The following is a 15,653-nucleotide window of genomic DNA, read 5'->3' on the forward strand; positions in this document are numbered from 1 at the left end:
TCATATATAACACAACTTGGTCATACATTATTATTAAAAAATATTCTAAATTATCAACCAATATTATTAAAATAGAATATTAAGATATATGATTTGACACAACAAAAACTTATATTTGCTAAGTAAATTATGTTATTTGTCATTCTGTTATCAAAAGTTGAACATAGTATGACAAATAAATAATTTTAAAGAATTTTGATATTCAACATCACTTTTTAAGCAAGTGTTGTTGATTTGAATCTATTTAACAACACACTTGCTTAAATAAGTGTTGTTAAAGGCAGTGTTATAAAAATTGGTTCGTGCCGGTCGGTTCAACCGGTGAACCGGTCTCAATACTGGTACTGTACAGTAATTATACCGGTCATGCAATCATACCGGTTAAAACCGGCCAAAACCGGTCAAAATTTGTCATACCGGCCGGTTTTCAATTGAACCATACTGGTCATACCCGCCAGTTTTTATATAAAATAATTTTTTTTATGAAATCGAAAAAAATATTGATTTTTCAACATTAATAATAATATATTATATTTTTATATCTAATTTCGTCAATATGCGGTTTAATTAGTGAACCACCGGTTGAATCGCTATACCACTATATCAGTACCGTAACCGATTTGATGATCGGTACAGTACTAACAACACTGATTAAAGGTAACATATCAACAACATTCATTACAATAAGCATTGTTGTTAAAAGTCACACATTTAACAATATTTGCTTGAATGAGAGCTGTTAAAAGTCATATATTCAAAAAACACTTGTTTTATTGAGCACAAATCTTTGCAGATTTAAAAACAAAACCTCACACACAATAATATATATATTGTTCAATATTCTATTTTTCTTACTCTTCTCCTCCTCTTAGTTTATCTCTTCAAGCAAGTTATTAGCTTTTGGTTTCTATTTTCGAGTACAATGTAAATCATTATATTATTTTCCCTTATTTGTTTTTCTTTGATTCACTCTTGATTCACTCTTGTTGCTTGCATTTACATTTGCGTTAATTGCTTATTATATAATATAGGAAATGTCAAGGTTGAAGCTAAGTGGATCTGTTGGAGATTTACCAACCTTGCAATCTCTATATGTATTTCTTGCATTTGCCTATTATTTTTTCATCCATATTTTTTTATGTAAATTTTGATTTCATTCTTATTATGTTGAATCTAAACTATGTCTTTCTATCTTCTTATTTCTTCAGTCAAGGGACAGAAGAAATTCATGGATTTGTCCTCTACATCTTTATCACCTTCATCCCTTTCATTAATGCGTGTAATCTTTTGGGTTAATGGATTTGAACTAAAGGAAACCAGTTCATGCAATGGTTTATGAATTGAGTTTTCAGAATGATGTTTCTATTGTCAAATCTCTAATAAATATGATGGAATTAGGCATGTTTGTTACATGATTGATATAACGTCTAGAGAGATTTTGTCTTATTTAAAAGTAGACATTTAATCGCATCCGCTTCAGTTAGCTAGCGTGGTTAAATATTTATTTTCTACAGCGTTCAAAAGCGTTGTTGAGTATAACCCTATATTTTATTGTGCTCATATAGACAACGCCCAAGAAGCATTGTTGAATAACAATTTTAAGTGTTGTTATTTTGTTATTATAGCGTAGTACCAATTATGCTATACTTGAACTGTACTTTTTGCTATTCCATAATGTTTAAAATATATTAAGTAATTAAGGCAATATAATTATTTAATTTTGATATATTGTAAGTATAAAAATATGAAACATTATATTATTATTAATTAAGGAATCATTGCATTACTTTTTTCGTAATTCATATTTATTACTTTGTCGAATTATTTCAATTTTTAAATTTAAAACAAACCCATCTAATTAGTGCAAGCATCGAACTGTTATGATAACAACTATAAAAAATAAAAGAAATCTTTGAACAAGCACAACATAATTGGTAAATAGAACTACAGAAGGACACGGCTCTTCATCTTATCATTATGTTGTATGAAAAATACCAAACCAGTCACAATCATAGGAACGAAAAGAGTTTTAATTTTTATAATGATCAAGGAAAATCTTAGCTCTTAAATAACTTGCGAGAAAATTGTCTCTACATAAGGTTTTTTGACACTATTAATACAACATTTATAATTAATTTAATTTAGCACTGAGTCTTAAAGTAAAGATAACACATAAATAATGCAGTAAAAAGTTACATTCACTTTACACATATTAAAGTGAAAAACATCTTGGTAAAATAACATAACAAAGTAACAAACAAACAAATCTTTAAGATAAATAATAAATATTTTTACTTTTGAAGTGAATAATAAAAAATCTGATATTAGCAACGTTATTCAGACCCGTGACCTTGTTCCAGAAAAACACATATAACCTTCTATTTTCGCTCAGACACAACACTCTCCTCTCAGAACTGTTCACTGTTGTATTCTGCGAAATTCATCAATGGCCGAAGATGAATTTGATTTCGCTAACAAAATCCCTCCTTCCTTCGATCACGTGGTACATTGCTCATTCCTCGCATTCTATTCTATTTCAGATCTATTTCAAAAACTCTAAACCTCGTTCTTTCTTTCTTTTTCATTTTTTTTTCATTTTTAAATTTTATTGATTGAAAATGTATGTTAAATTAAAACCTCGGTCAAAGCTTGCATGTTCTCTGAAGCTCAGATCCTTGGATTTCATTAACAATTTTGAATAACTTCTTAGTTTTTGGATTTTGTTAATCTTTTGCCTTTTCTTCCTCTAAATTCAGTAAGTGGTGATAATATTTATGAATCTGTTTATGATTTTGTTGCATTACTTGTGGAATTTCTTAATGTGTAAATTGGAGTTGATGTATGGATTAAAAATTTATTTTTTTCAATCAATTGTGATTTGAGTTTGATTCCCATCCATGCTTTATATGCTAAAATATTGCTATTGAGTGTGGAAAGTTTCTGGCTGTGTTCAAATCATGCATGCAGTTAAAGTGCTCTGATGATTTTTCATACTCAGGTTAAGGTGCAGGTTTAATGTTTTTTTGTTCATTAAAATGGGATATGCATATTAAAGAGTTCCTTTTCCTTGCATGCATACTAAAGAGTTCCTTTTCCTTGCATGCATACATTTTGAATTAAGATAATCCAGCTTCATGTATTAGCTACATTATCCTGGATTTTCTAGGTGCAGTTGCAGTATAACGTTCTGAACAGAGCTTCTACTAATCTTATTGTTTCAAAATTGACTTTTGCTAGTATATACTTGGAAGTTGCTATTTTTTGGCAAATTCTCTTTCAGACCCTAATATAGCTTGCAGGGGTTTTAAATACCAAATGTCGGTGCGTAATGTTGCAGTCATGGATGCATTGTGGCCATTGCGCGCTGATGGAGCTAATATGCTCTGCATCTTGGCATGATGCAGTTGTGGATGCTACTGCATAGTAGTGAGAAGTTGGTGCGAGCAATCCGCAGTTTAAAACCTTGCAGATTGCAATTTTGTGTACACACTAGGGGTATTAAAGTAGCCTATTCGAATGTTAAAACCTGGCCATATTGAATCACTTTTTTCCTGTTGTCATTTCAATGCTTGCTGAAATTAATGGAGGTTCGCCTTTGAAGAACACTATTTTAAATGTTATCATTTGCATGGTTGGTTTGTGACAATTGTCACTTGTCAGTGGCAGTGAATTTCATTTCTTATTACTGAGTGTTCTTCGATATGAAGTGTTTTTTATCTTACATGTAGGGAAATGTGATTAAGGAATCTGGCTCCAAAGGGTTCAACCCAGGATTAATAGTTCTTCTGGTTGTTATTGGGTTGCTGCTGACGTTCCTTGTTGGAAATTTTGTACTCTACACTTATGCACAGAAGACTCTCCCTCCGAGAAAAAAGAAGCCGGTCTCAAAGAAGAAGATGAAAAAGGAGAGACTGAGGCAAGGTGTCTCTGCACCTGGAGAGTAGATACTTTTACTCACTCTATGTACTGTGTGTTAAACTATACTCTTTCGAGAGTTTTGTCAGTCTGTTGTGTCTGGAGTCATGTAAATTTTCATCTTTCCACCCCGTGTGCTGTTGCTGTTAATTCTCACCTTTAGTAATATATTTGGGACATGTGTTTTAATGATTGGGAATTTGGGAGTGAATTAAGTGAATGTGACCCTGAAATAATGGTGACTTCCATAAATGAGTCACTGAATCCAAATCCCCCAAGAGTTTGCATACAGTAGTGGACCCACACTTCCATTAGGGTGAACATGCAGAACCTGAACAAAATAGGATATATTACCTTTATAGTTAATATTATTTTGCACCCTTAGTTATATGAAATTGCACCCATACCACTTGATTATCATATTTTGATGCATTTCGGACCACTTAATGCAATTTGCATCTACTATCTTAGATCCACCACTGTTTGCATAAGTATTTATTATTTAGTTTGGTATGTTTGTGAGTTGAGTTTTGGATGGAAAGGAATGGAAAGGGAAAGCTTCAGAGTTATTTTACAATGTATTTCATGGCTCACAAGTCTTTTATTTTCCTCCAAAATTCAACTTGTAAATAAACCCTAAGGAGATATATATCCTCAGTTGCCAACGTGGTAAGTTTAACTTGAATTCATGTCAAGCACTCAAGGTGGCAAACATCAAAACTATGGAAGGTTTTGCAGAGTGGAAGGGTAGCCTAAAGTGAAGGCAAATCTAAGGAGATATATATCCTCAATGTGTTTAGTTTGTATTCAAGGAGAAAAATTGTTGAAGAGGGTAGTCACCATTTTTTTAGAAGATTAGTCCAGGTTAAATTAGAACTGATTTTTTCTGCATCACAAACAACATTTGGAAACTTTCCAGTGATAGCTTCATGACAATTCTCTTGCAATTACTCAATAACACTAGAAGTTACTTTGACCAAAGGTTATGAAACCCCAACCGGATTGGACAGTCCAACCAATTCAGTTGCTCATAATTGAATCGGTCATTATTAGGATAATCCGGATTTGTCAAGATGATTATTTTTAATTAAAAATGGGACGTGTTAAATGTGATAGAGACTCTTGTCTCTTGCAACTTGCAAAAGCTGGAGCATCATCACTGACCCTCATACCACCCCTGTCACCGGTCGTGGCACCATTATCACCCATCAACGTTGCCAACTTGAAAAATGTATTGTGCAAATGAAGAGTTTATGGAATGTATTGTGTAGTATAAATGGGTTACGTGGCCAATCGACCATATGCCGGGATGGGCTGAACCTCTATACGTGACAAAATATGACCTAAATATTCACTATCCACTTAAGCCTTAGTTTGGTTGTAAAGAGAAAAAGAGGAAAGAAGCTGAGGGGAGAAAAGTTGGAGAGAAAGATCTTTCCCTAATTTGGTTGAGATGCAGTAAGGGAGGAGATAAATAAAAAACATATAGGATTCATCAAAACTGTTTCTCATGTGAGGAGAAAGTAAGAAGAAATATGAAATTATGAAATCAACTCCTTTAATCATTCTCCACATTATATTATTATTTATTTTTACACATAATTTTTCACCATTTATTTTTCTTACATTTTTTTGCTTCATAAATTTTTAATTAGTAATAAAACATTTTTTAGTGTAAGGGTATTTTTGTTATTACAGAATTTATATCTACAATTTATCTTCTCTTTCTCTCATACCAAGTAATGCAAAAATCTACTTTGTTTCTCACTTTTTTCCTCTCACCTCTCTCTTTCTCCTTTTTTTCTCCTTTTATTTTCTACCCTTCAACCAAACAAAGCAAAGTACACTCATAGAATTTAGCAAAAAAAAAAATATGATTTGCTAAAACAACAAAAATCGAGTATAGATGCTCCAAATGCTCATATAAAGAGTGACTCTAAATCAAAATGAATTGAGATCTTCTATCCCAATTCTTTATGCCTAATTTATTACCACCCATAGGATTTTGACAAATATGTATTAAATGAATATTAAATTAATTTTTAATTTAACTGTACATGGTAAAATTTGATTGGTTGGAATAGAGAGATATACTTATTTTGGCATAGATGATTTATGTTCCAAAAGTAGATGATCCATTAGTAAGCTTAAAGAGCATCACTAATAATTTATAATAACCATAAACAATAGGACACTTTATTTTGTTGTGAGTGTCATCTAAATCAAGTCTAATTTGGTGTTATTATGAGCATTTATAAATCTTAGAAAAAAATATGAACACCAGATAACTCATTAAAAAGCTCATCAATTGTAGAAATAGGAAAAACATTATTGACTATAATGTTATTTAGATTATGATAATCCACATAAAAATGCTAAGTCCCATATTTGTTTTTGAACCAACAAAATTGGGGAGGAGGTTCGAATAGTATCTGAGATAATTATTCATTCTTTTAGAATTTTTTGCTAGTAGTACAATCATAGCCTCCTTTTAAGAATGAGGGTAATGATATAGTTTAACATTGACCGGTGGTGTATTAGTAAGAAGGATAACTTTATGGTCATGAAGCTTAGAAGGGGGCAAACCTTCCAAGGGAATGGAACAACTGAAAAGTCATCTAGTAATGTCTGAAAATTTTGGTTGGGGTGTTTGACTGTTTGTGTGTGTCACTAAGTGAGTGTAAATAGAATGGTCTAGGTGTATGTTTAGTTGGATGAGGTGTTACCAACACAGGAAAAATGTCTGCAATAGCATATGTGAATGAGAAAGTCTACAATTGATAAAATGTGGCCACGGTTGGGGTAATGAAGTTTTAGCCCATCAAATTTAGAGGTTTATTGTCATGGGTGAATGTTATAGAGTGAATTCCAATATCGATGTTACCAGATTCTATTATGGTGTTAAAGGAAGCTAGGAATCTTTTGAGGAATTCGAAACTTCAAGAATTAAGCTATAGAGATCCTTAAGATGAATGAAAAGAATCTGAATTTGCTTAATGAATATAGTGCTGAATTACAGAAAGAGAAAGTAGGAATTGTGTACAAAATCATTCCTTGCCCTTCTTACTTGCATCACAAGCAACTAATACTACTAACTACCACTAACTAACTTTCCCTCCAATACTCAATGACAATTACAATTATACCCCTTAGTAGTAATGACTAGTTACAATTATACCGTTATCATTGCCCCTCTCATAAAATCATTCTTGTCCTCAAGGATGAAAATGAGGAAACTTGGTACAAAGGTCAAAATAGAATTCTCAAGTTGCATCTTCAGGAAGATGATTTTTCCATTGAACCAACACCTTTGTCACTGCTCTCCCTCTTCTTTTGACAGTAATTCTGTCCAAAATTGCTTTTGGCTCCTTCGAATCTGTAACTTCTGGAAGATGTAGAGGAATATCTGAAGAAGTCACTACTTGGCCAATGTGTTTTTTTAGCTGTGAAACATGGAACATATTATGCACCTTCAAATGAGTAGGCAACTACAACTTATATGCCACTGCCCCCACCTTGCTAACTATAGGAAAAGGCCCAAAATACTTAAGTGATAGCTTTTGATTTCCCCTAGCAGCCACAGAGATTTGTTCGTAGGATTGTAGCTTCACATAAACCAACTCCCCCACATCAAATTGTTTATCACTCATGTGCCTATTAACAACCTATTTCATGCGATTTTTGGCTCTTAACAATTGGAATTTTAGAACCTTTAGCATTTCCTCACGCTTTGCTAAACTTTTGTCCACTAGTTGTACTTTTGATTCCCCTGGTAAATAAGGAAGATATGTAGGTGGTGGCTGTCCATAAACCACCTCATATGGGGTTGCTTGAATGGAAGTATAAAACGTAGTGTTGTACCACCATTCTGCCAAAGGTAACCACTTGGACCAATGTTGAGGATTATCTGCACACATACATCTTAGATAAGTCTCAAGCTCTCTATTTACCACCTCTGGTTTCCCATCAGTTTGAGGGTGATATGCTGTTGATAAATTGAGTTGAACCCCTTGGAAAGTCATTAGTTCTTGCCAGAATTGACTAATGAATACAGGGTCCCTGTCACTTGTGATTGAATATGGAAATATATGAAGCTTAAAGACATGATCCAGGAAACATTGAGCCACAATACTTGCCCTGTAGGGGTGTGCTAGTTTCATAAAGTGAGCAGCCTTACTAAGTCCGTCCACCATCACATAGATGACTTGCTTGCCATGAGAATTAGGTAGCCCCTCTATAAAATCCATGGTGATATGCTGCCACACATGTTCAGGCATAGGTAATGATTGTAATAAACCTGGGGAAGCAGCATGATCATACTTACATCTTTGGAAGGTTTGGCATTATTGAATAAAATTCTTGACATCCTTGTTCACGCCTTTCCAATGAAGAACAAATTTGACCCTCTTACTTGTTGCATTCCTACTTGAATGACCCCCTGTGGAAGCATTGTGAAACCAGTGTAAGAGATCTTGTCTGAGTTGAATGTCCTTACCCACCACCAACTTACCCTTTCTCCTCAATTTCACTCCATTCCAACTGTAATGCTTGTGAGATGATGAGTCTGCTTCCAATTGATTTATAATCCTTCTAAGGTTGTGATCATTACTCCAAGATAACTTGATTATGTCTAAGATAACAGATCGAATATCATAGACTACCAATGCTAAACATTCTTCCTTTTCTCTCCTGGACAAGGCATCTGCTGCCACATTATCCTTGCCTTGTTTGTACTCAATTGAGAAGTCAAACTCCATGAGTTTAATTAGCCATTTGCAGTAGTAAGTCTCTGATCTAACATGTACTTCAAACTTCTATGCTCTGTCTTGATAAGGAAATGTTTATTCAAGAGATAGTGCCTCCATTTCTGCACTGCAAAAACTATTGCAATCAGTTCCTTTTCATATGTAGACAATGCTTGTTGTTGTTGATTCAAAACTCTACTAATGAAAGCAATAGGATGGTGATCCTTCATGAGAACATCTCCAATCCCTTGCCCTGATGCATCCACTTCTAACACCAAATCTTTAGAAAAATCAGGTAGTGCTAACACTGGGGTGGTGGTTAACATTTGCTTCAACTTCTGAAATGATGACCTAACTGTCTCAAACCATTTGAACCCATCTTCTTTTAGCATATATGTCAAAGGCCTTGCTATTACTCCATAATTCTTCATAAATCTTTTGTAATAACCAACCAATCCCAAAAAAACCCTCAATTGTTTGATAGTAGTGGGTAAGGGCCAATTATGTACTGCCTGAACCTTGGCAGGGTCAATAGAGACCCCTGCTACTGATATAAAGTGGCCCAAGTACTCCACCTTAGCAACCCCAAAGTAACATTTTGATTGCTTTGCAAATAACTTGCGTTTCCTCATAACAGCCAAGACATCTTCTAAATGTACCAAATGTTCCTTTAAAGCATGGCTATATATTAGTATGTCATCAAAGAATACTAAGAGGAATTTCCTCAAAAACTGTTGGAAATCAGTATTCATTAAACTTTGGAATGTGGCAGGAGCATTAGTAAGGCCAAAGGGCATCATCAAATATTCGAAATGGCCAGTATGAGTCCTGAAAGCTGTCTTGTGTATATCCCCATGGTGCATTCGGACTTGATGATATCTAACCCTCAAATCAATTTTTGAAAAGACAGTTGAGCCATACAATTCATCCATAAGGTCCTCCACTAATGGAATATTGAATTTGTCTTTAATTGTGGTTTTATTCAGGTCCCTATAATCAACACACAACCTCCAAGAACCATCTTTCTTTCCGACCAAGATTACAGGGCTAGTATATGGGCTATTACTGCATTGTATGACACCTGAATCTAGCATCTTTTGCACCAGGTTGTCAATAATATCCTTCTAATGTCTTGCATATCTATAAGGCCTTTTGTTCACTGGTTCACTAGCCTGCATCAATGGAATTCGATGATCATGAACCCCCTCTGCTAGGTGGTAGTTGGCTTGGTGTTGAAAACAAGTCAGCATATTGTTCTAACAATTTTTGTATGGGCTCAAGAATCACCTCTTGGAAAGCATGGGTGGTTAAGGAGTGCATTAGATTTCCTTCATCTCCATCAACTTGTATCATAGACAAGTGAACTACCTTATCCAACATCTTCTCTAAATGTTGATTCTTCACAGTTTTGCACCTTAACTGTGATGATCCTCGAAGTACATACCTCCTTCCTTGGACATTGAATTCCATAGTCAATTTGTCAAAGTTCCATGTGATGTCTCCTAGTGTGACTAACCACTCAATGCCCAAAACCACATCACAACATCCTAGAGGAAGTACATTACATCAGAAGTGAATGTTGTATGTTGTATAGTCCACGTAAATGCTCTAACCACATATGAAATTTTAACTTTGGTCCCATCAGTAACAGTAACTATTAGTGGTTGTAACTCATCTATTCTACATCCCAATTGTTTGGCCATATGAAGATTCAAAAAATTATGAGTGTTGCTACTGTCTATTAAGATATATAAAGGCCTCTTCTGGTGCTTACCTGTTACTGATGTACACCGAGGGGGACAATCTATAATTTGTCGAGGACAATCTTACAAGTAGGCGAGCCACTTGGAGTTTACATTCTTGGAAGGAAATTATGATAGTTTTAGTTATTATTTTCAATAAATTGAGATTTTAATCTCATCAAGTCTCATTCAATGCAAGGATCATTCAAGAAAAGAAACAATTCAAGTCTGATTTAAAGCATTTATGTCTTATCCAAGAAAGGCAAGTAGTAAAACCTTTTCATTCAAAAAGGGGCATGTGAATCTTTAGGCTTGAATTCAGATTGTCAAGTATCAAGAGGCAATCAACCTACTCAAATTAGAATTCCAACTCATGGCCAAAAAAACATGAAGATCCAAACATTTATGAGCTTTCCTTTTCAAGCCTTTTCCTTGAGGAATTCGTCCACATTCAAAGTCATAGAAGAAAGGCACAAAATAAATAAGCACATGACTTAATACTCAAGGGAATTCGACCAAATTTATGCCAAGACAAATCTACCAATAAACTCCCACTTAAGACCAATTAATTACATGTTTAATTAGGATTTTAAAATTCAAATAGGACTTAGTCAAATTCAAAATTCCTATTTATGTATTCATTTTTAGCACAAATGAATTAAGTTGAATTTTGTTTGGATTAATTCCTCTTTAGTTGAGTGTTGCTCCTAACATAGAATTTATCAAGGGTCCATCTTTGTGGCGTTCATAGGCTTATCTTCATTGGTGTGACACCTTAACGTTGTTCTTATCAAGGATCCTTCCTTGTGGCGAACATCCTTGGCTTATCAAGCTACTTTGCTTATGGCGCCTCCATCTTCATCTTTTTTCCATTTTCTTTTATCCAACACAAACACATAACACTTCATAAACAAAAAATAAACACCAATTCAGCCCAAACGCTAATTCCATACGCATTTCACCTATAATCACACAAAAAACATGGACATTCATATAAGTGTTATTCCGCGAGTCAAATTTAGTTTCAAGCAAGAACAATCGACAAATAAACATAACCCCCTTCAAGGAGGTTTCACATCAAGTGGTATTAGAGCCATTTCTTGCTTGAAAGGTCTAAGTCATGTCGCATGGTAAATCTTTCTTGGTGAGGAAACTTTTAGAAAATCAGGTTATGGAAGATGAAGCCAACCAAAGGGACAACATATTTCATTCCAGATGTTTGGTCCAAGGTAGGGTATGCTTATTCATAATTGATAGTGGTAGTTGTGCCAACATGGTTAGTTCAAGATTACTCTCAAAGCTAAATCTTGTGACTAGACCACATCCCACTCCTTACTGGCTTAAATGGTTAAGTGAGGTTGGGAAAATAATTGTCAATGAACAAGTTGAAGTTCTCTTTTCTATAGGTAAGTATGAAGATGATATTATTTGTGATGTTTCTCATACGGAGGCCATCCATATACTTTTGGGCCGCCCATGGCAATTTGATAAAAGAACCATGCATGATTGCTTTCAAACAAGTTCACATTTTTACACAAGAACCGAAAGATGGTTTTGTCTCCATTATCTCCTAAGAAAGTAAATGAGGATCAAAAGAGATTGAGAGAAAAAAATGGAGGATGAGAGAAAAGATAAGGAAAATGAAAAAGAAAGAAAAGAAAGAGAGTGTGAAAAAAGATGTGAAAATAAAAGTGAAGAGAAGGAGTTTGAAATGAAAAAAAAAATAATTTTGGAAAAAAGTGTGCAAATGAGAGTGAGGGAAAGATTGAGGAGGAGAAAAAAATTCATGAGGGTGACGGAAAGAGCAAAGAATTTTTTTTACAAAAAAAGTGGGGTTGATGATGTTTTAATTTCAAAACAAGTCTTGAACCTACCACATTATGAACAATTTTTATTTACTAAACCCTCTAATGGAAGTCCTTTGTCAATCTTTGTTAAACAATGTTTTCAGGAAATTTGTGAATTCTTTTCCAAGGAGAAACCACCTGATCCTCCACCTTTAAGAGAGGTTTTTTTACATTACCTCCAATGGATATCTTTCAATGGGTGATGTTTATGTGCTGAAGAAAAAACTCTATGATGTAGATTCAACTTTTATAGTGAAAAGTGGATTTTCTAAAAATCAATTTTTACTAATAAAGTGGATTATCTTGTTGTTGCTGAATTATTCATTAGGGGTATAACCCATGATGAATATGTGGAGAGTTGGTTCTAACAATTCAAAAAGGTGGTCTTTGATCTAGGAGGTGATGGTGCCTCAAATTTGAGGACAAATTCTTTTCAAGAAGGAGGGTATGATGTAAACCAAGGGGGGCAACCTATGATTTGTGGAGGACATTCTTACAAGTAGGCGAACCACTTGAAGTTTACATTCTTGGAAGGAAATTATGATAGTTTTAGTTATTATTGTCAATAAATTGAGATTTTATTCTCATAGGTAGTCTTAGGATTTATTTTAAATTATTGTTACGTATTTTTATTTATTTAAATAATGTAATATGAGGGTTGGGAATTTAATTATTTGTATCATGGTCCATTAGTGGCCAAGTAGGTTGATAGGCATGACTAAATCTCTTAAGTTCAAGAGGGAATGGGCCAACTTAGTACAACTAAGGAACACTAAAGGGGATTTAACCAACCTAGTTTAATCTCATCAAGTCTCATTCAAGAAAAGAAACAATTCAAGTCTGATTTAAAGCATTTATGTCCTATCTAAGAAAGGCAAGTAGTAAATCATTTTCATTCAAAAAGGAGCATGTGAATCTTTAGGCTTGAATTCAGATTGTCAAGTATCAAGAGGAAATCAACCTACTCAAATTCGAATTCCAAGTAATGGCAAAAAAACATGAAGATCCAAGTATTTATGAGCTTTCCTTTTCAAGCTTTTTCCTTGAGGAATCCGTCCACATTCAAATTCATGCCAAGACAAATCTACCCTTAAACTCCCACTTATGATCAATTACTTACATGTTTAATTAGGATTTTAAAATTCAAATTAGGACTTAGTCAAATTCAGAATTCCTATTTATGTATTCCTTTTCAGCATAAATGAATTAAGTTGAATTTTGTTTGGATTAATTCCTCTTTAGTTGAGTGTTGCTCCTAACTTAGAACTTATCAAGAATACATCCTTGTGACATTCATAGGCTTATCACCATTGGTGTGGTACCTTAACCTTGTTCTTATAATGATCCTTTCTTGTGGCGAACCTCCTTGACTTATCAAGCTACTTTGCTTTTGGCGCCTCCATCTTCATCATTTTCCATTTTATTTTATCCAACACAAACACATAAAAATTCATAAACCAAAAATAAACACCAATTCAATCCAAACAGTAACTCAATACGCATTTCACCTATAATCATACAAAAACATGGACATTCATATAAAAGTGTTATTTCGCGAGTCAAATTTAGTTTCAAGTAAGAACAGTCGACAAACAAACACAATCCCCTTTAAGGAGGTTTGCATCAGTTACTCTCACTGTTCTGAAATTTGCTACCTTGTTAAGGCATTTACAGAAATGAGGGCTTCATCAAATTGACCATTAGTTCCCTTTACAGAGTCCCCCTGCAGTTGACTGTCATCTCCTTCATCTTCCACCTCCAAGAGATGGATTTGCAATTTCTTGTGAGATAGTTCATGCTAAGGTGAATAAGGCTCATCACAAAAATAACACAAGCCCTTGGCCCTTCTTTCATTCATGAATGTTGGAGTCAAGTTTCCTACCAACCTTTGGCTTAACCTTTTGTTGCTCTCCTTCCAGTGATGGTTGTGGTTTAATAGACAACAATGGTTTATTGGCAGTAGGAGGCCTATTTCTCAATGAAAGACCCACTTGGGCATTACCACTATTTGAAGATTCATAAAGTTTTGTCAATGCAAAAGCTTTCCTTATTGACTGTGGCTGAAACATTCTGACCATCATTTGAACATCATTTTTTAACCCTCCCAAGAAACAACTTAAGGTGTACTCTGAAGATAAATCTAATCCAGTGATAATCACATTAAATTCCTCATGATAATCATTAATTGTACCCTTTTGCTGTAATTTCATCAACTCTGCCATTGAGTCGTAACATACCTACCTGAATCTTTCTATTAACACGTTGATATACTCAACCTAACTTGGCAAACAATTCCACAATGATTTGACATAAGCATGATGCCATCTCAAGGCCTTCCCTTCGAAATGCATAACCGCTAAATTGACCCTTAATTCTTCTGGTGTGTCATCAATCGTGAAGAAAGTTTTACATTGATACACCCATTCTCTGGAAGCCGCTTGTGTTTGAGTCACATTTGCCATTGTCTCTCCCAGGATTTTTTTTTGCTCTTATACCAATTGCTATGGTGTTAAAAGAAGCTAGGAATCTTCTGAGGAATTCGAAACTTCAAGAATTAAGCTATAGAGATTCTTCAGATGAATGAAAAGAATCTGAATTTGCTTAATGAATATAGTGCTGAATTACATAAAGAGAAAGTAGGAATTGTGTACAAAATCATTCATTGCCCTTCTTACTTGCATCACAAGCAACTTATACTACTAACTACCACTAACTAACTTTCCCTCTAACACTCAATGACAATTACAATTATAGCCCTTATAGTAATGACTAGTTACAATTATACCCTTATCAGATTCAAAGTATTTAACAATTCAATACCCAAAACTAGAGTTGTGCGAGAGATAAAAGGGTATGTTAAAAAATTGTTGTTGCGAGCTGATTGCAGTCTATTTGCATAGGCTAGTACAATAAATATAATTGTCATTTCCCAACATTGAAAGTACAAAGTGTCAAGAATAGCACTAGCTTATCTTAGCCTATGTTTTGATGAAGACAAGGTTCTAACAAAGCTTGAAGATGGCTCAACAATCAACATGCCTTATGCTCATTTGGTCATATCTAGACAAGGAAATAAATTGAGTCTATAACCTAAGTAGTCTGGGATGTGTGCCGTAGTAAGTGAGTATAGGTTAGGTGAACCTAGATGCTAGTGTCTTAAGCCATCATAATTAAACTACCATATTCATGAGATACATCATCTAGTTAATCGTATGTTCATGCATATATTATACATGTTATTTGTGCATATTAGGCATAATATAAATGGTAAAACATGTATACATATTGCACATAACATATGAGAAGTTTGCCTTGTGAAACATATGCATAAATGCTCCAGTTAATCGATTATCAAGTAAGCTTAATCGATTAACGTAACTGATTTTCTGTTGAATGTGTGTTTT

The 15,653-nt window shown here is 34.1% G+C and overlaps 1 protein-coding gene across 1 annotated transcript; it reads left to right on the forward strand.

The window, feature by feature from the left end:
• Positions 1 to 2,356: 2,356 nt before the first annotated feature.
• Positions 2,357 to 4,144, forward strand: LOC109339320 (DNA-binding protein S1FA-like). Its single transcript, XM_019576733.1, has 2 exons — positions 2,357 to 2,503; positions 3,729 to 4,144. The coding sequence occupies exons 1-2, from the start codon at positions 2,447 to 2,449 to the stop codon at positions 3,942 to 3,944; spliced, it is 273 nt and encodes a 90-aa protein (XP_019432278.1). The 5' UTR covers positions 2,357 to 2,446; the 3' UTR covers positions 3,945 to 4,144.
• The last annotated feature ends 11,509 nt before the right edge of the window (positions 4,145 to 15,653 follow it).

Source organism: Lupinus angustifolius, unplaced genomic scaffold, assembly GCF_001865875.1.
Source record: "Lupinus angustifolius cultivar Tanjil unplaced genomic scaffold, LupAngTanjil_v1.0 Scaffold_66_180, whole genome shotgun sequence".
Classification (NCBI taxonomy): Eukaryota; Viridiplantae; Streptophyta; class Magnoliopsida; order Fabales; family Fabaceae; genus Lupinus; species Lupinus angustifolius.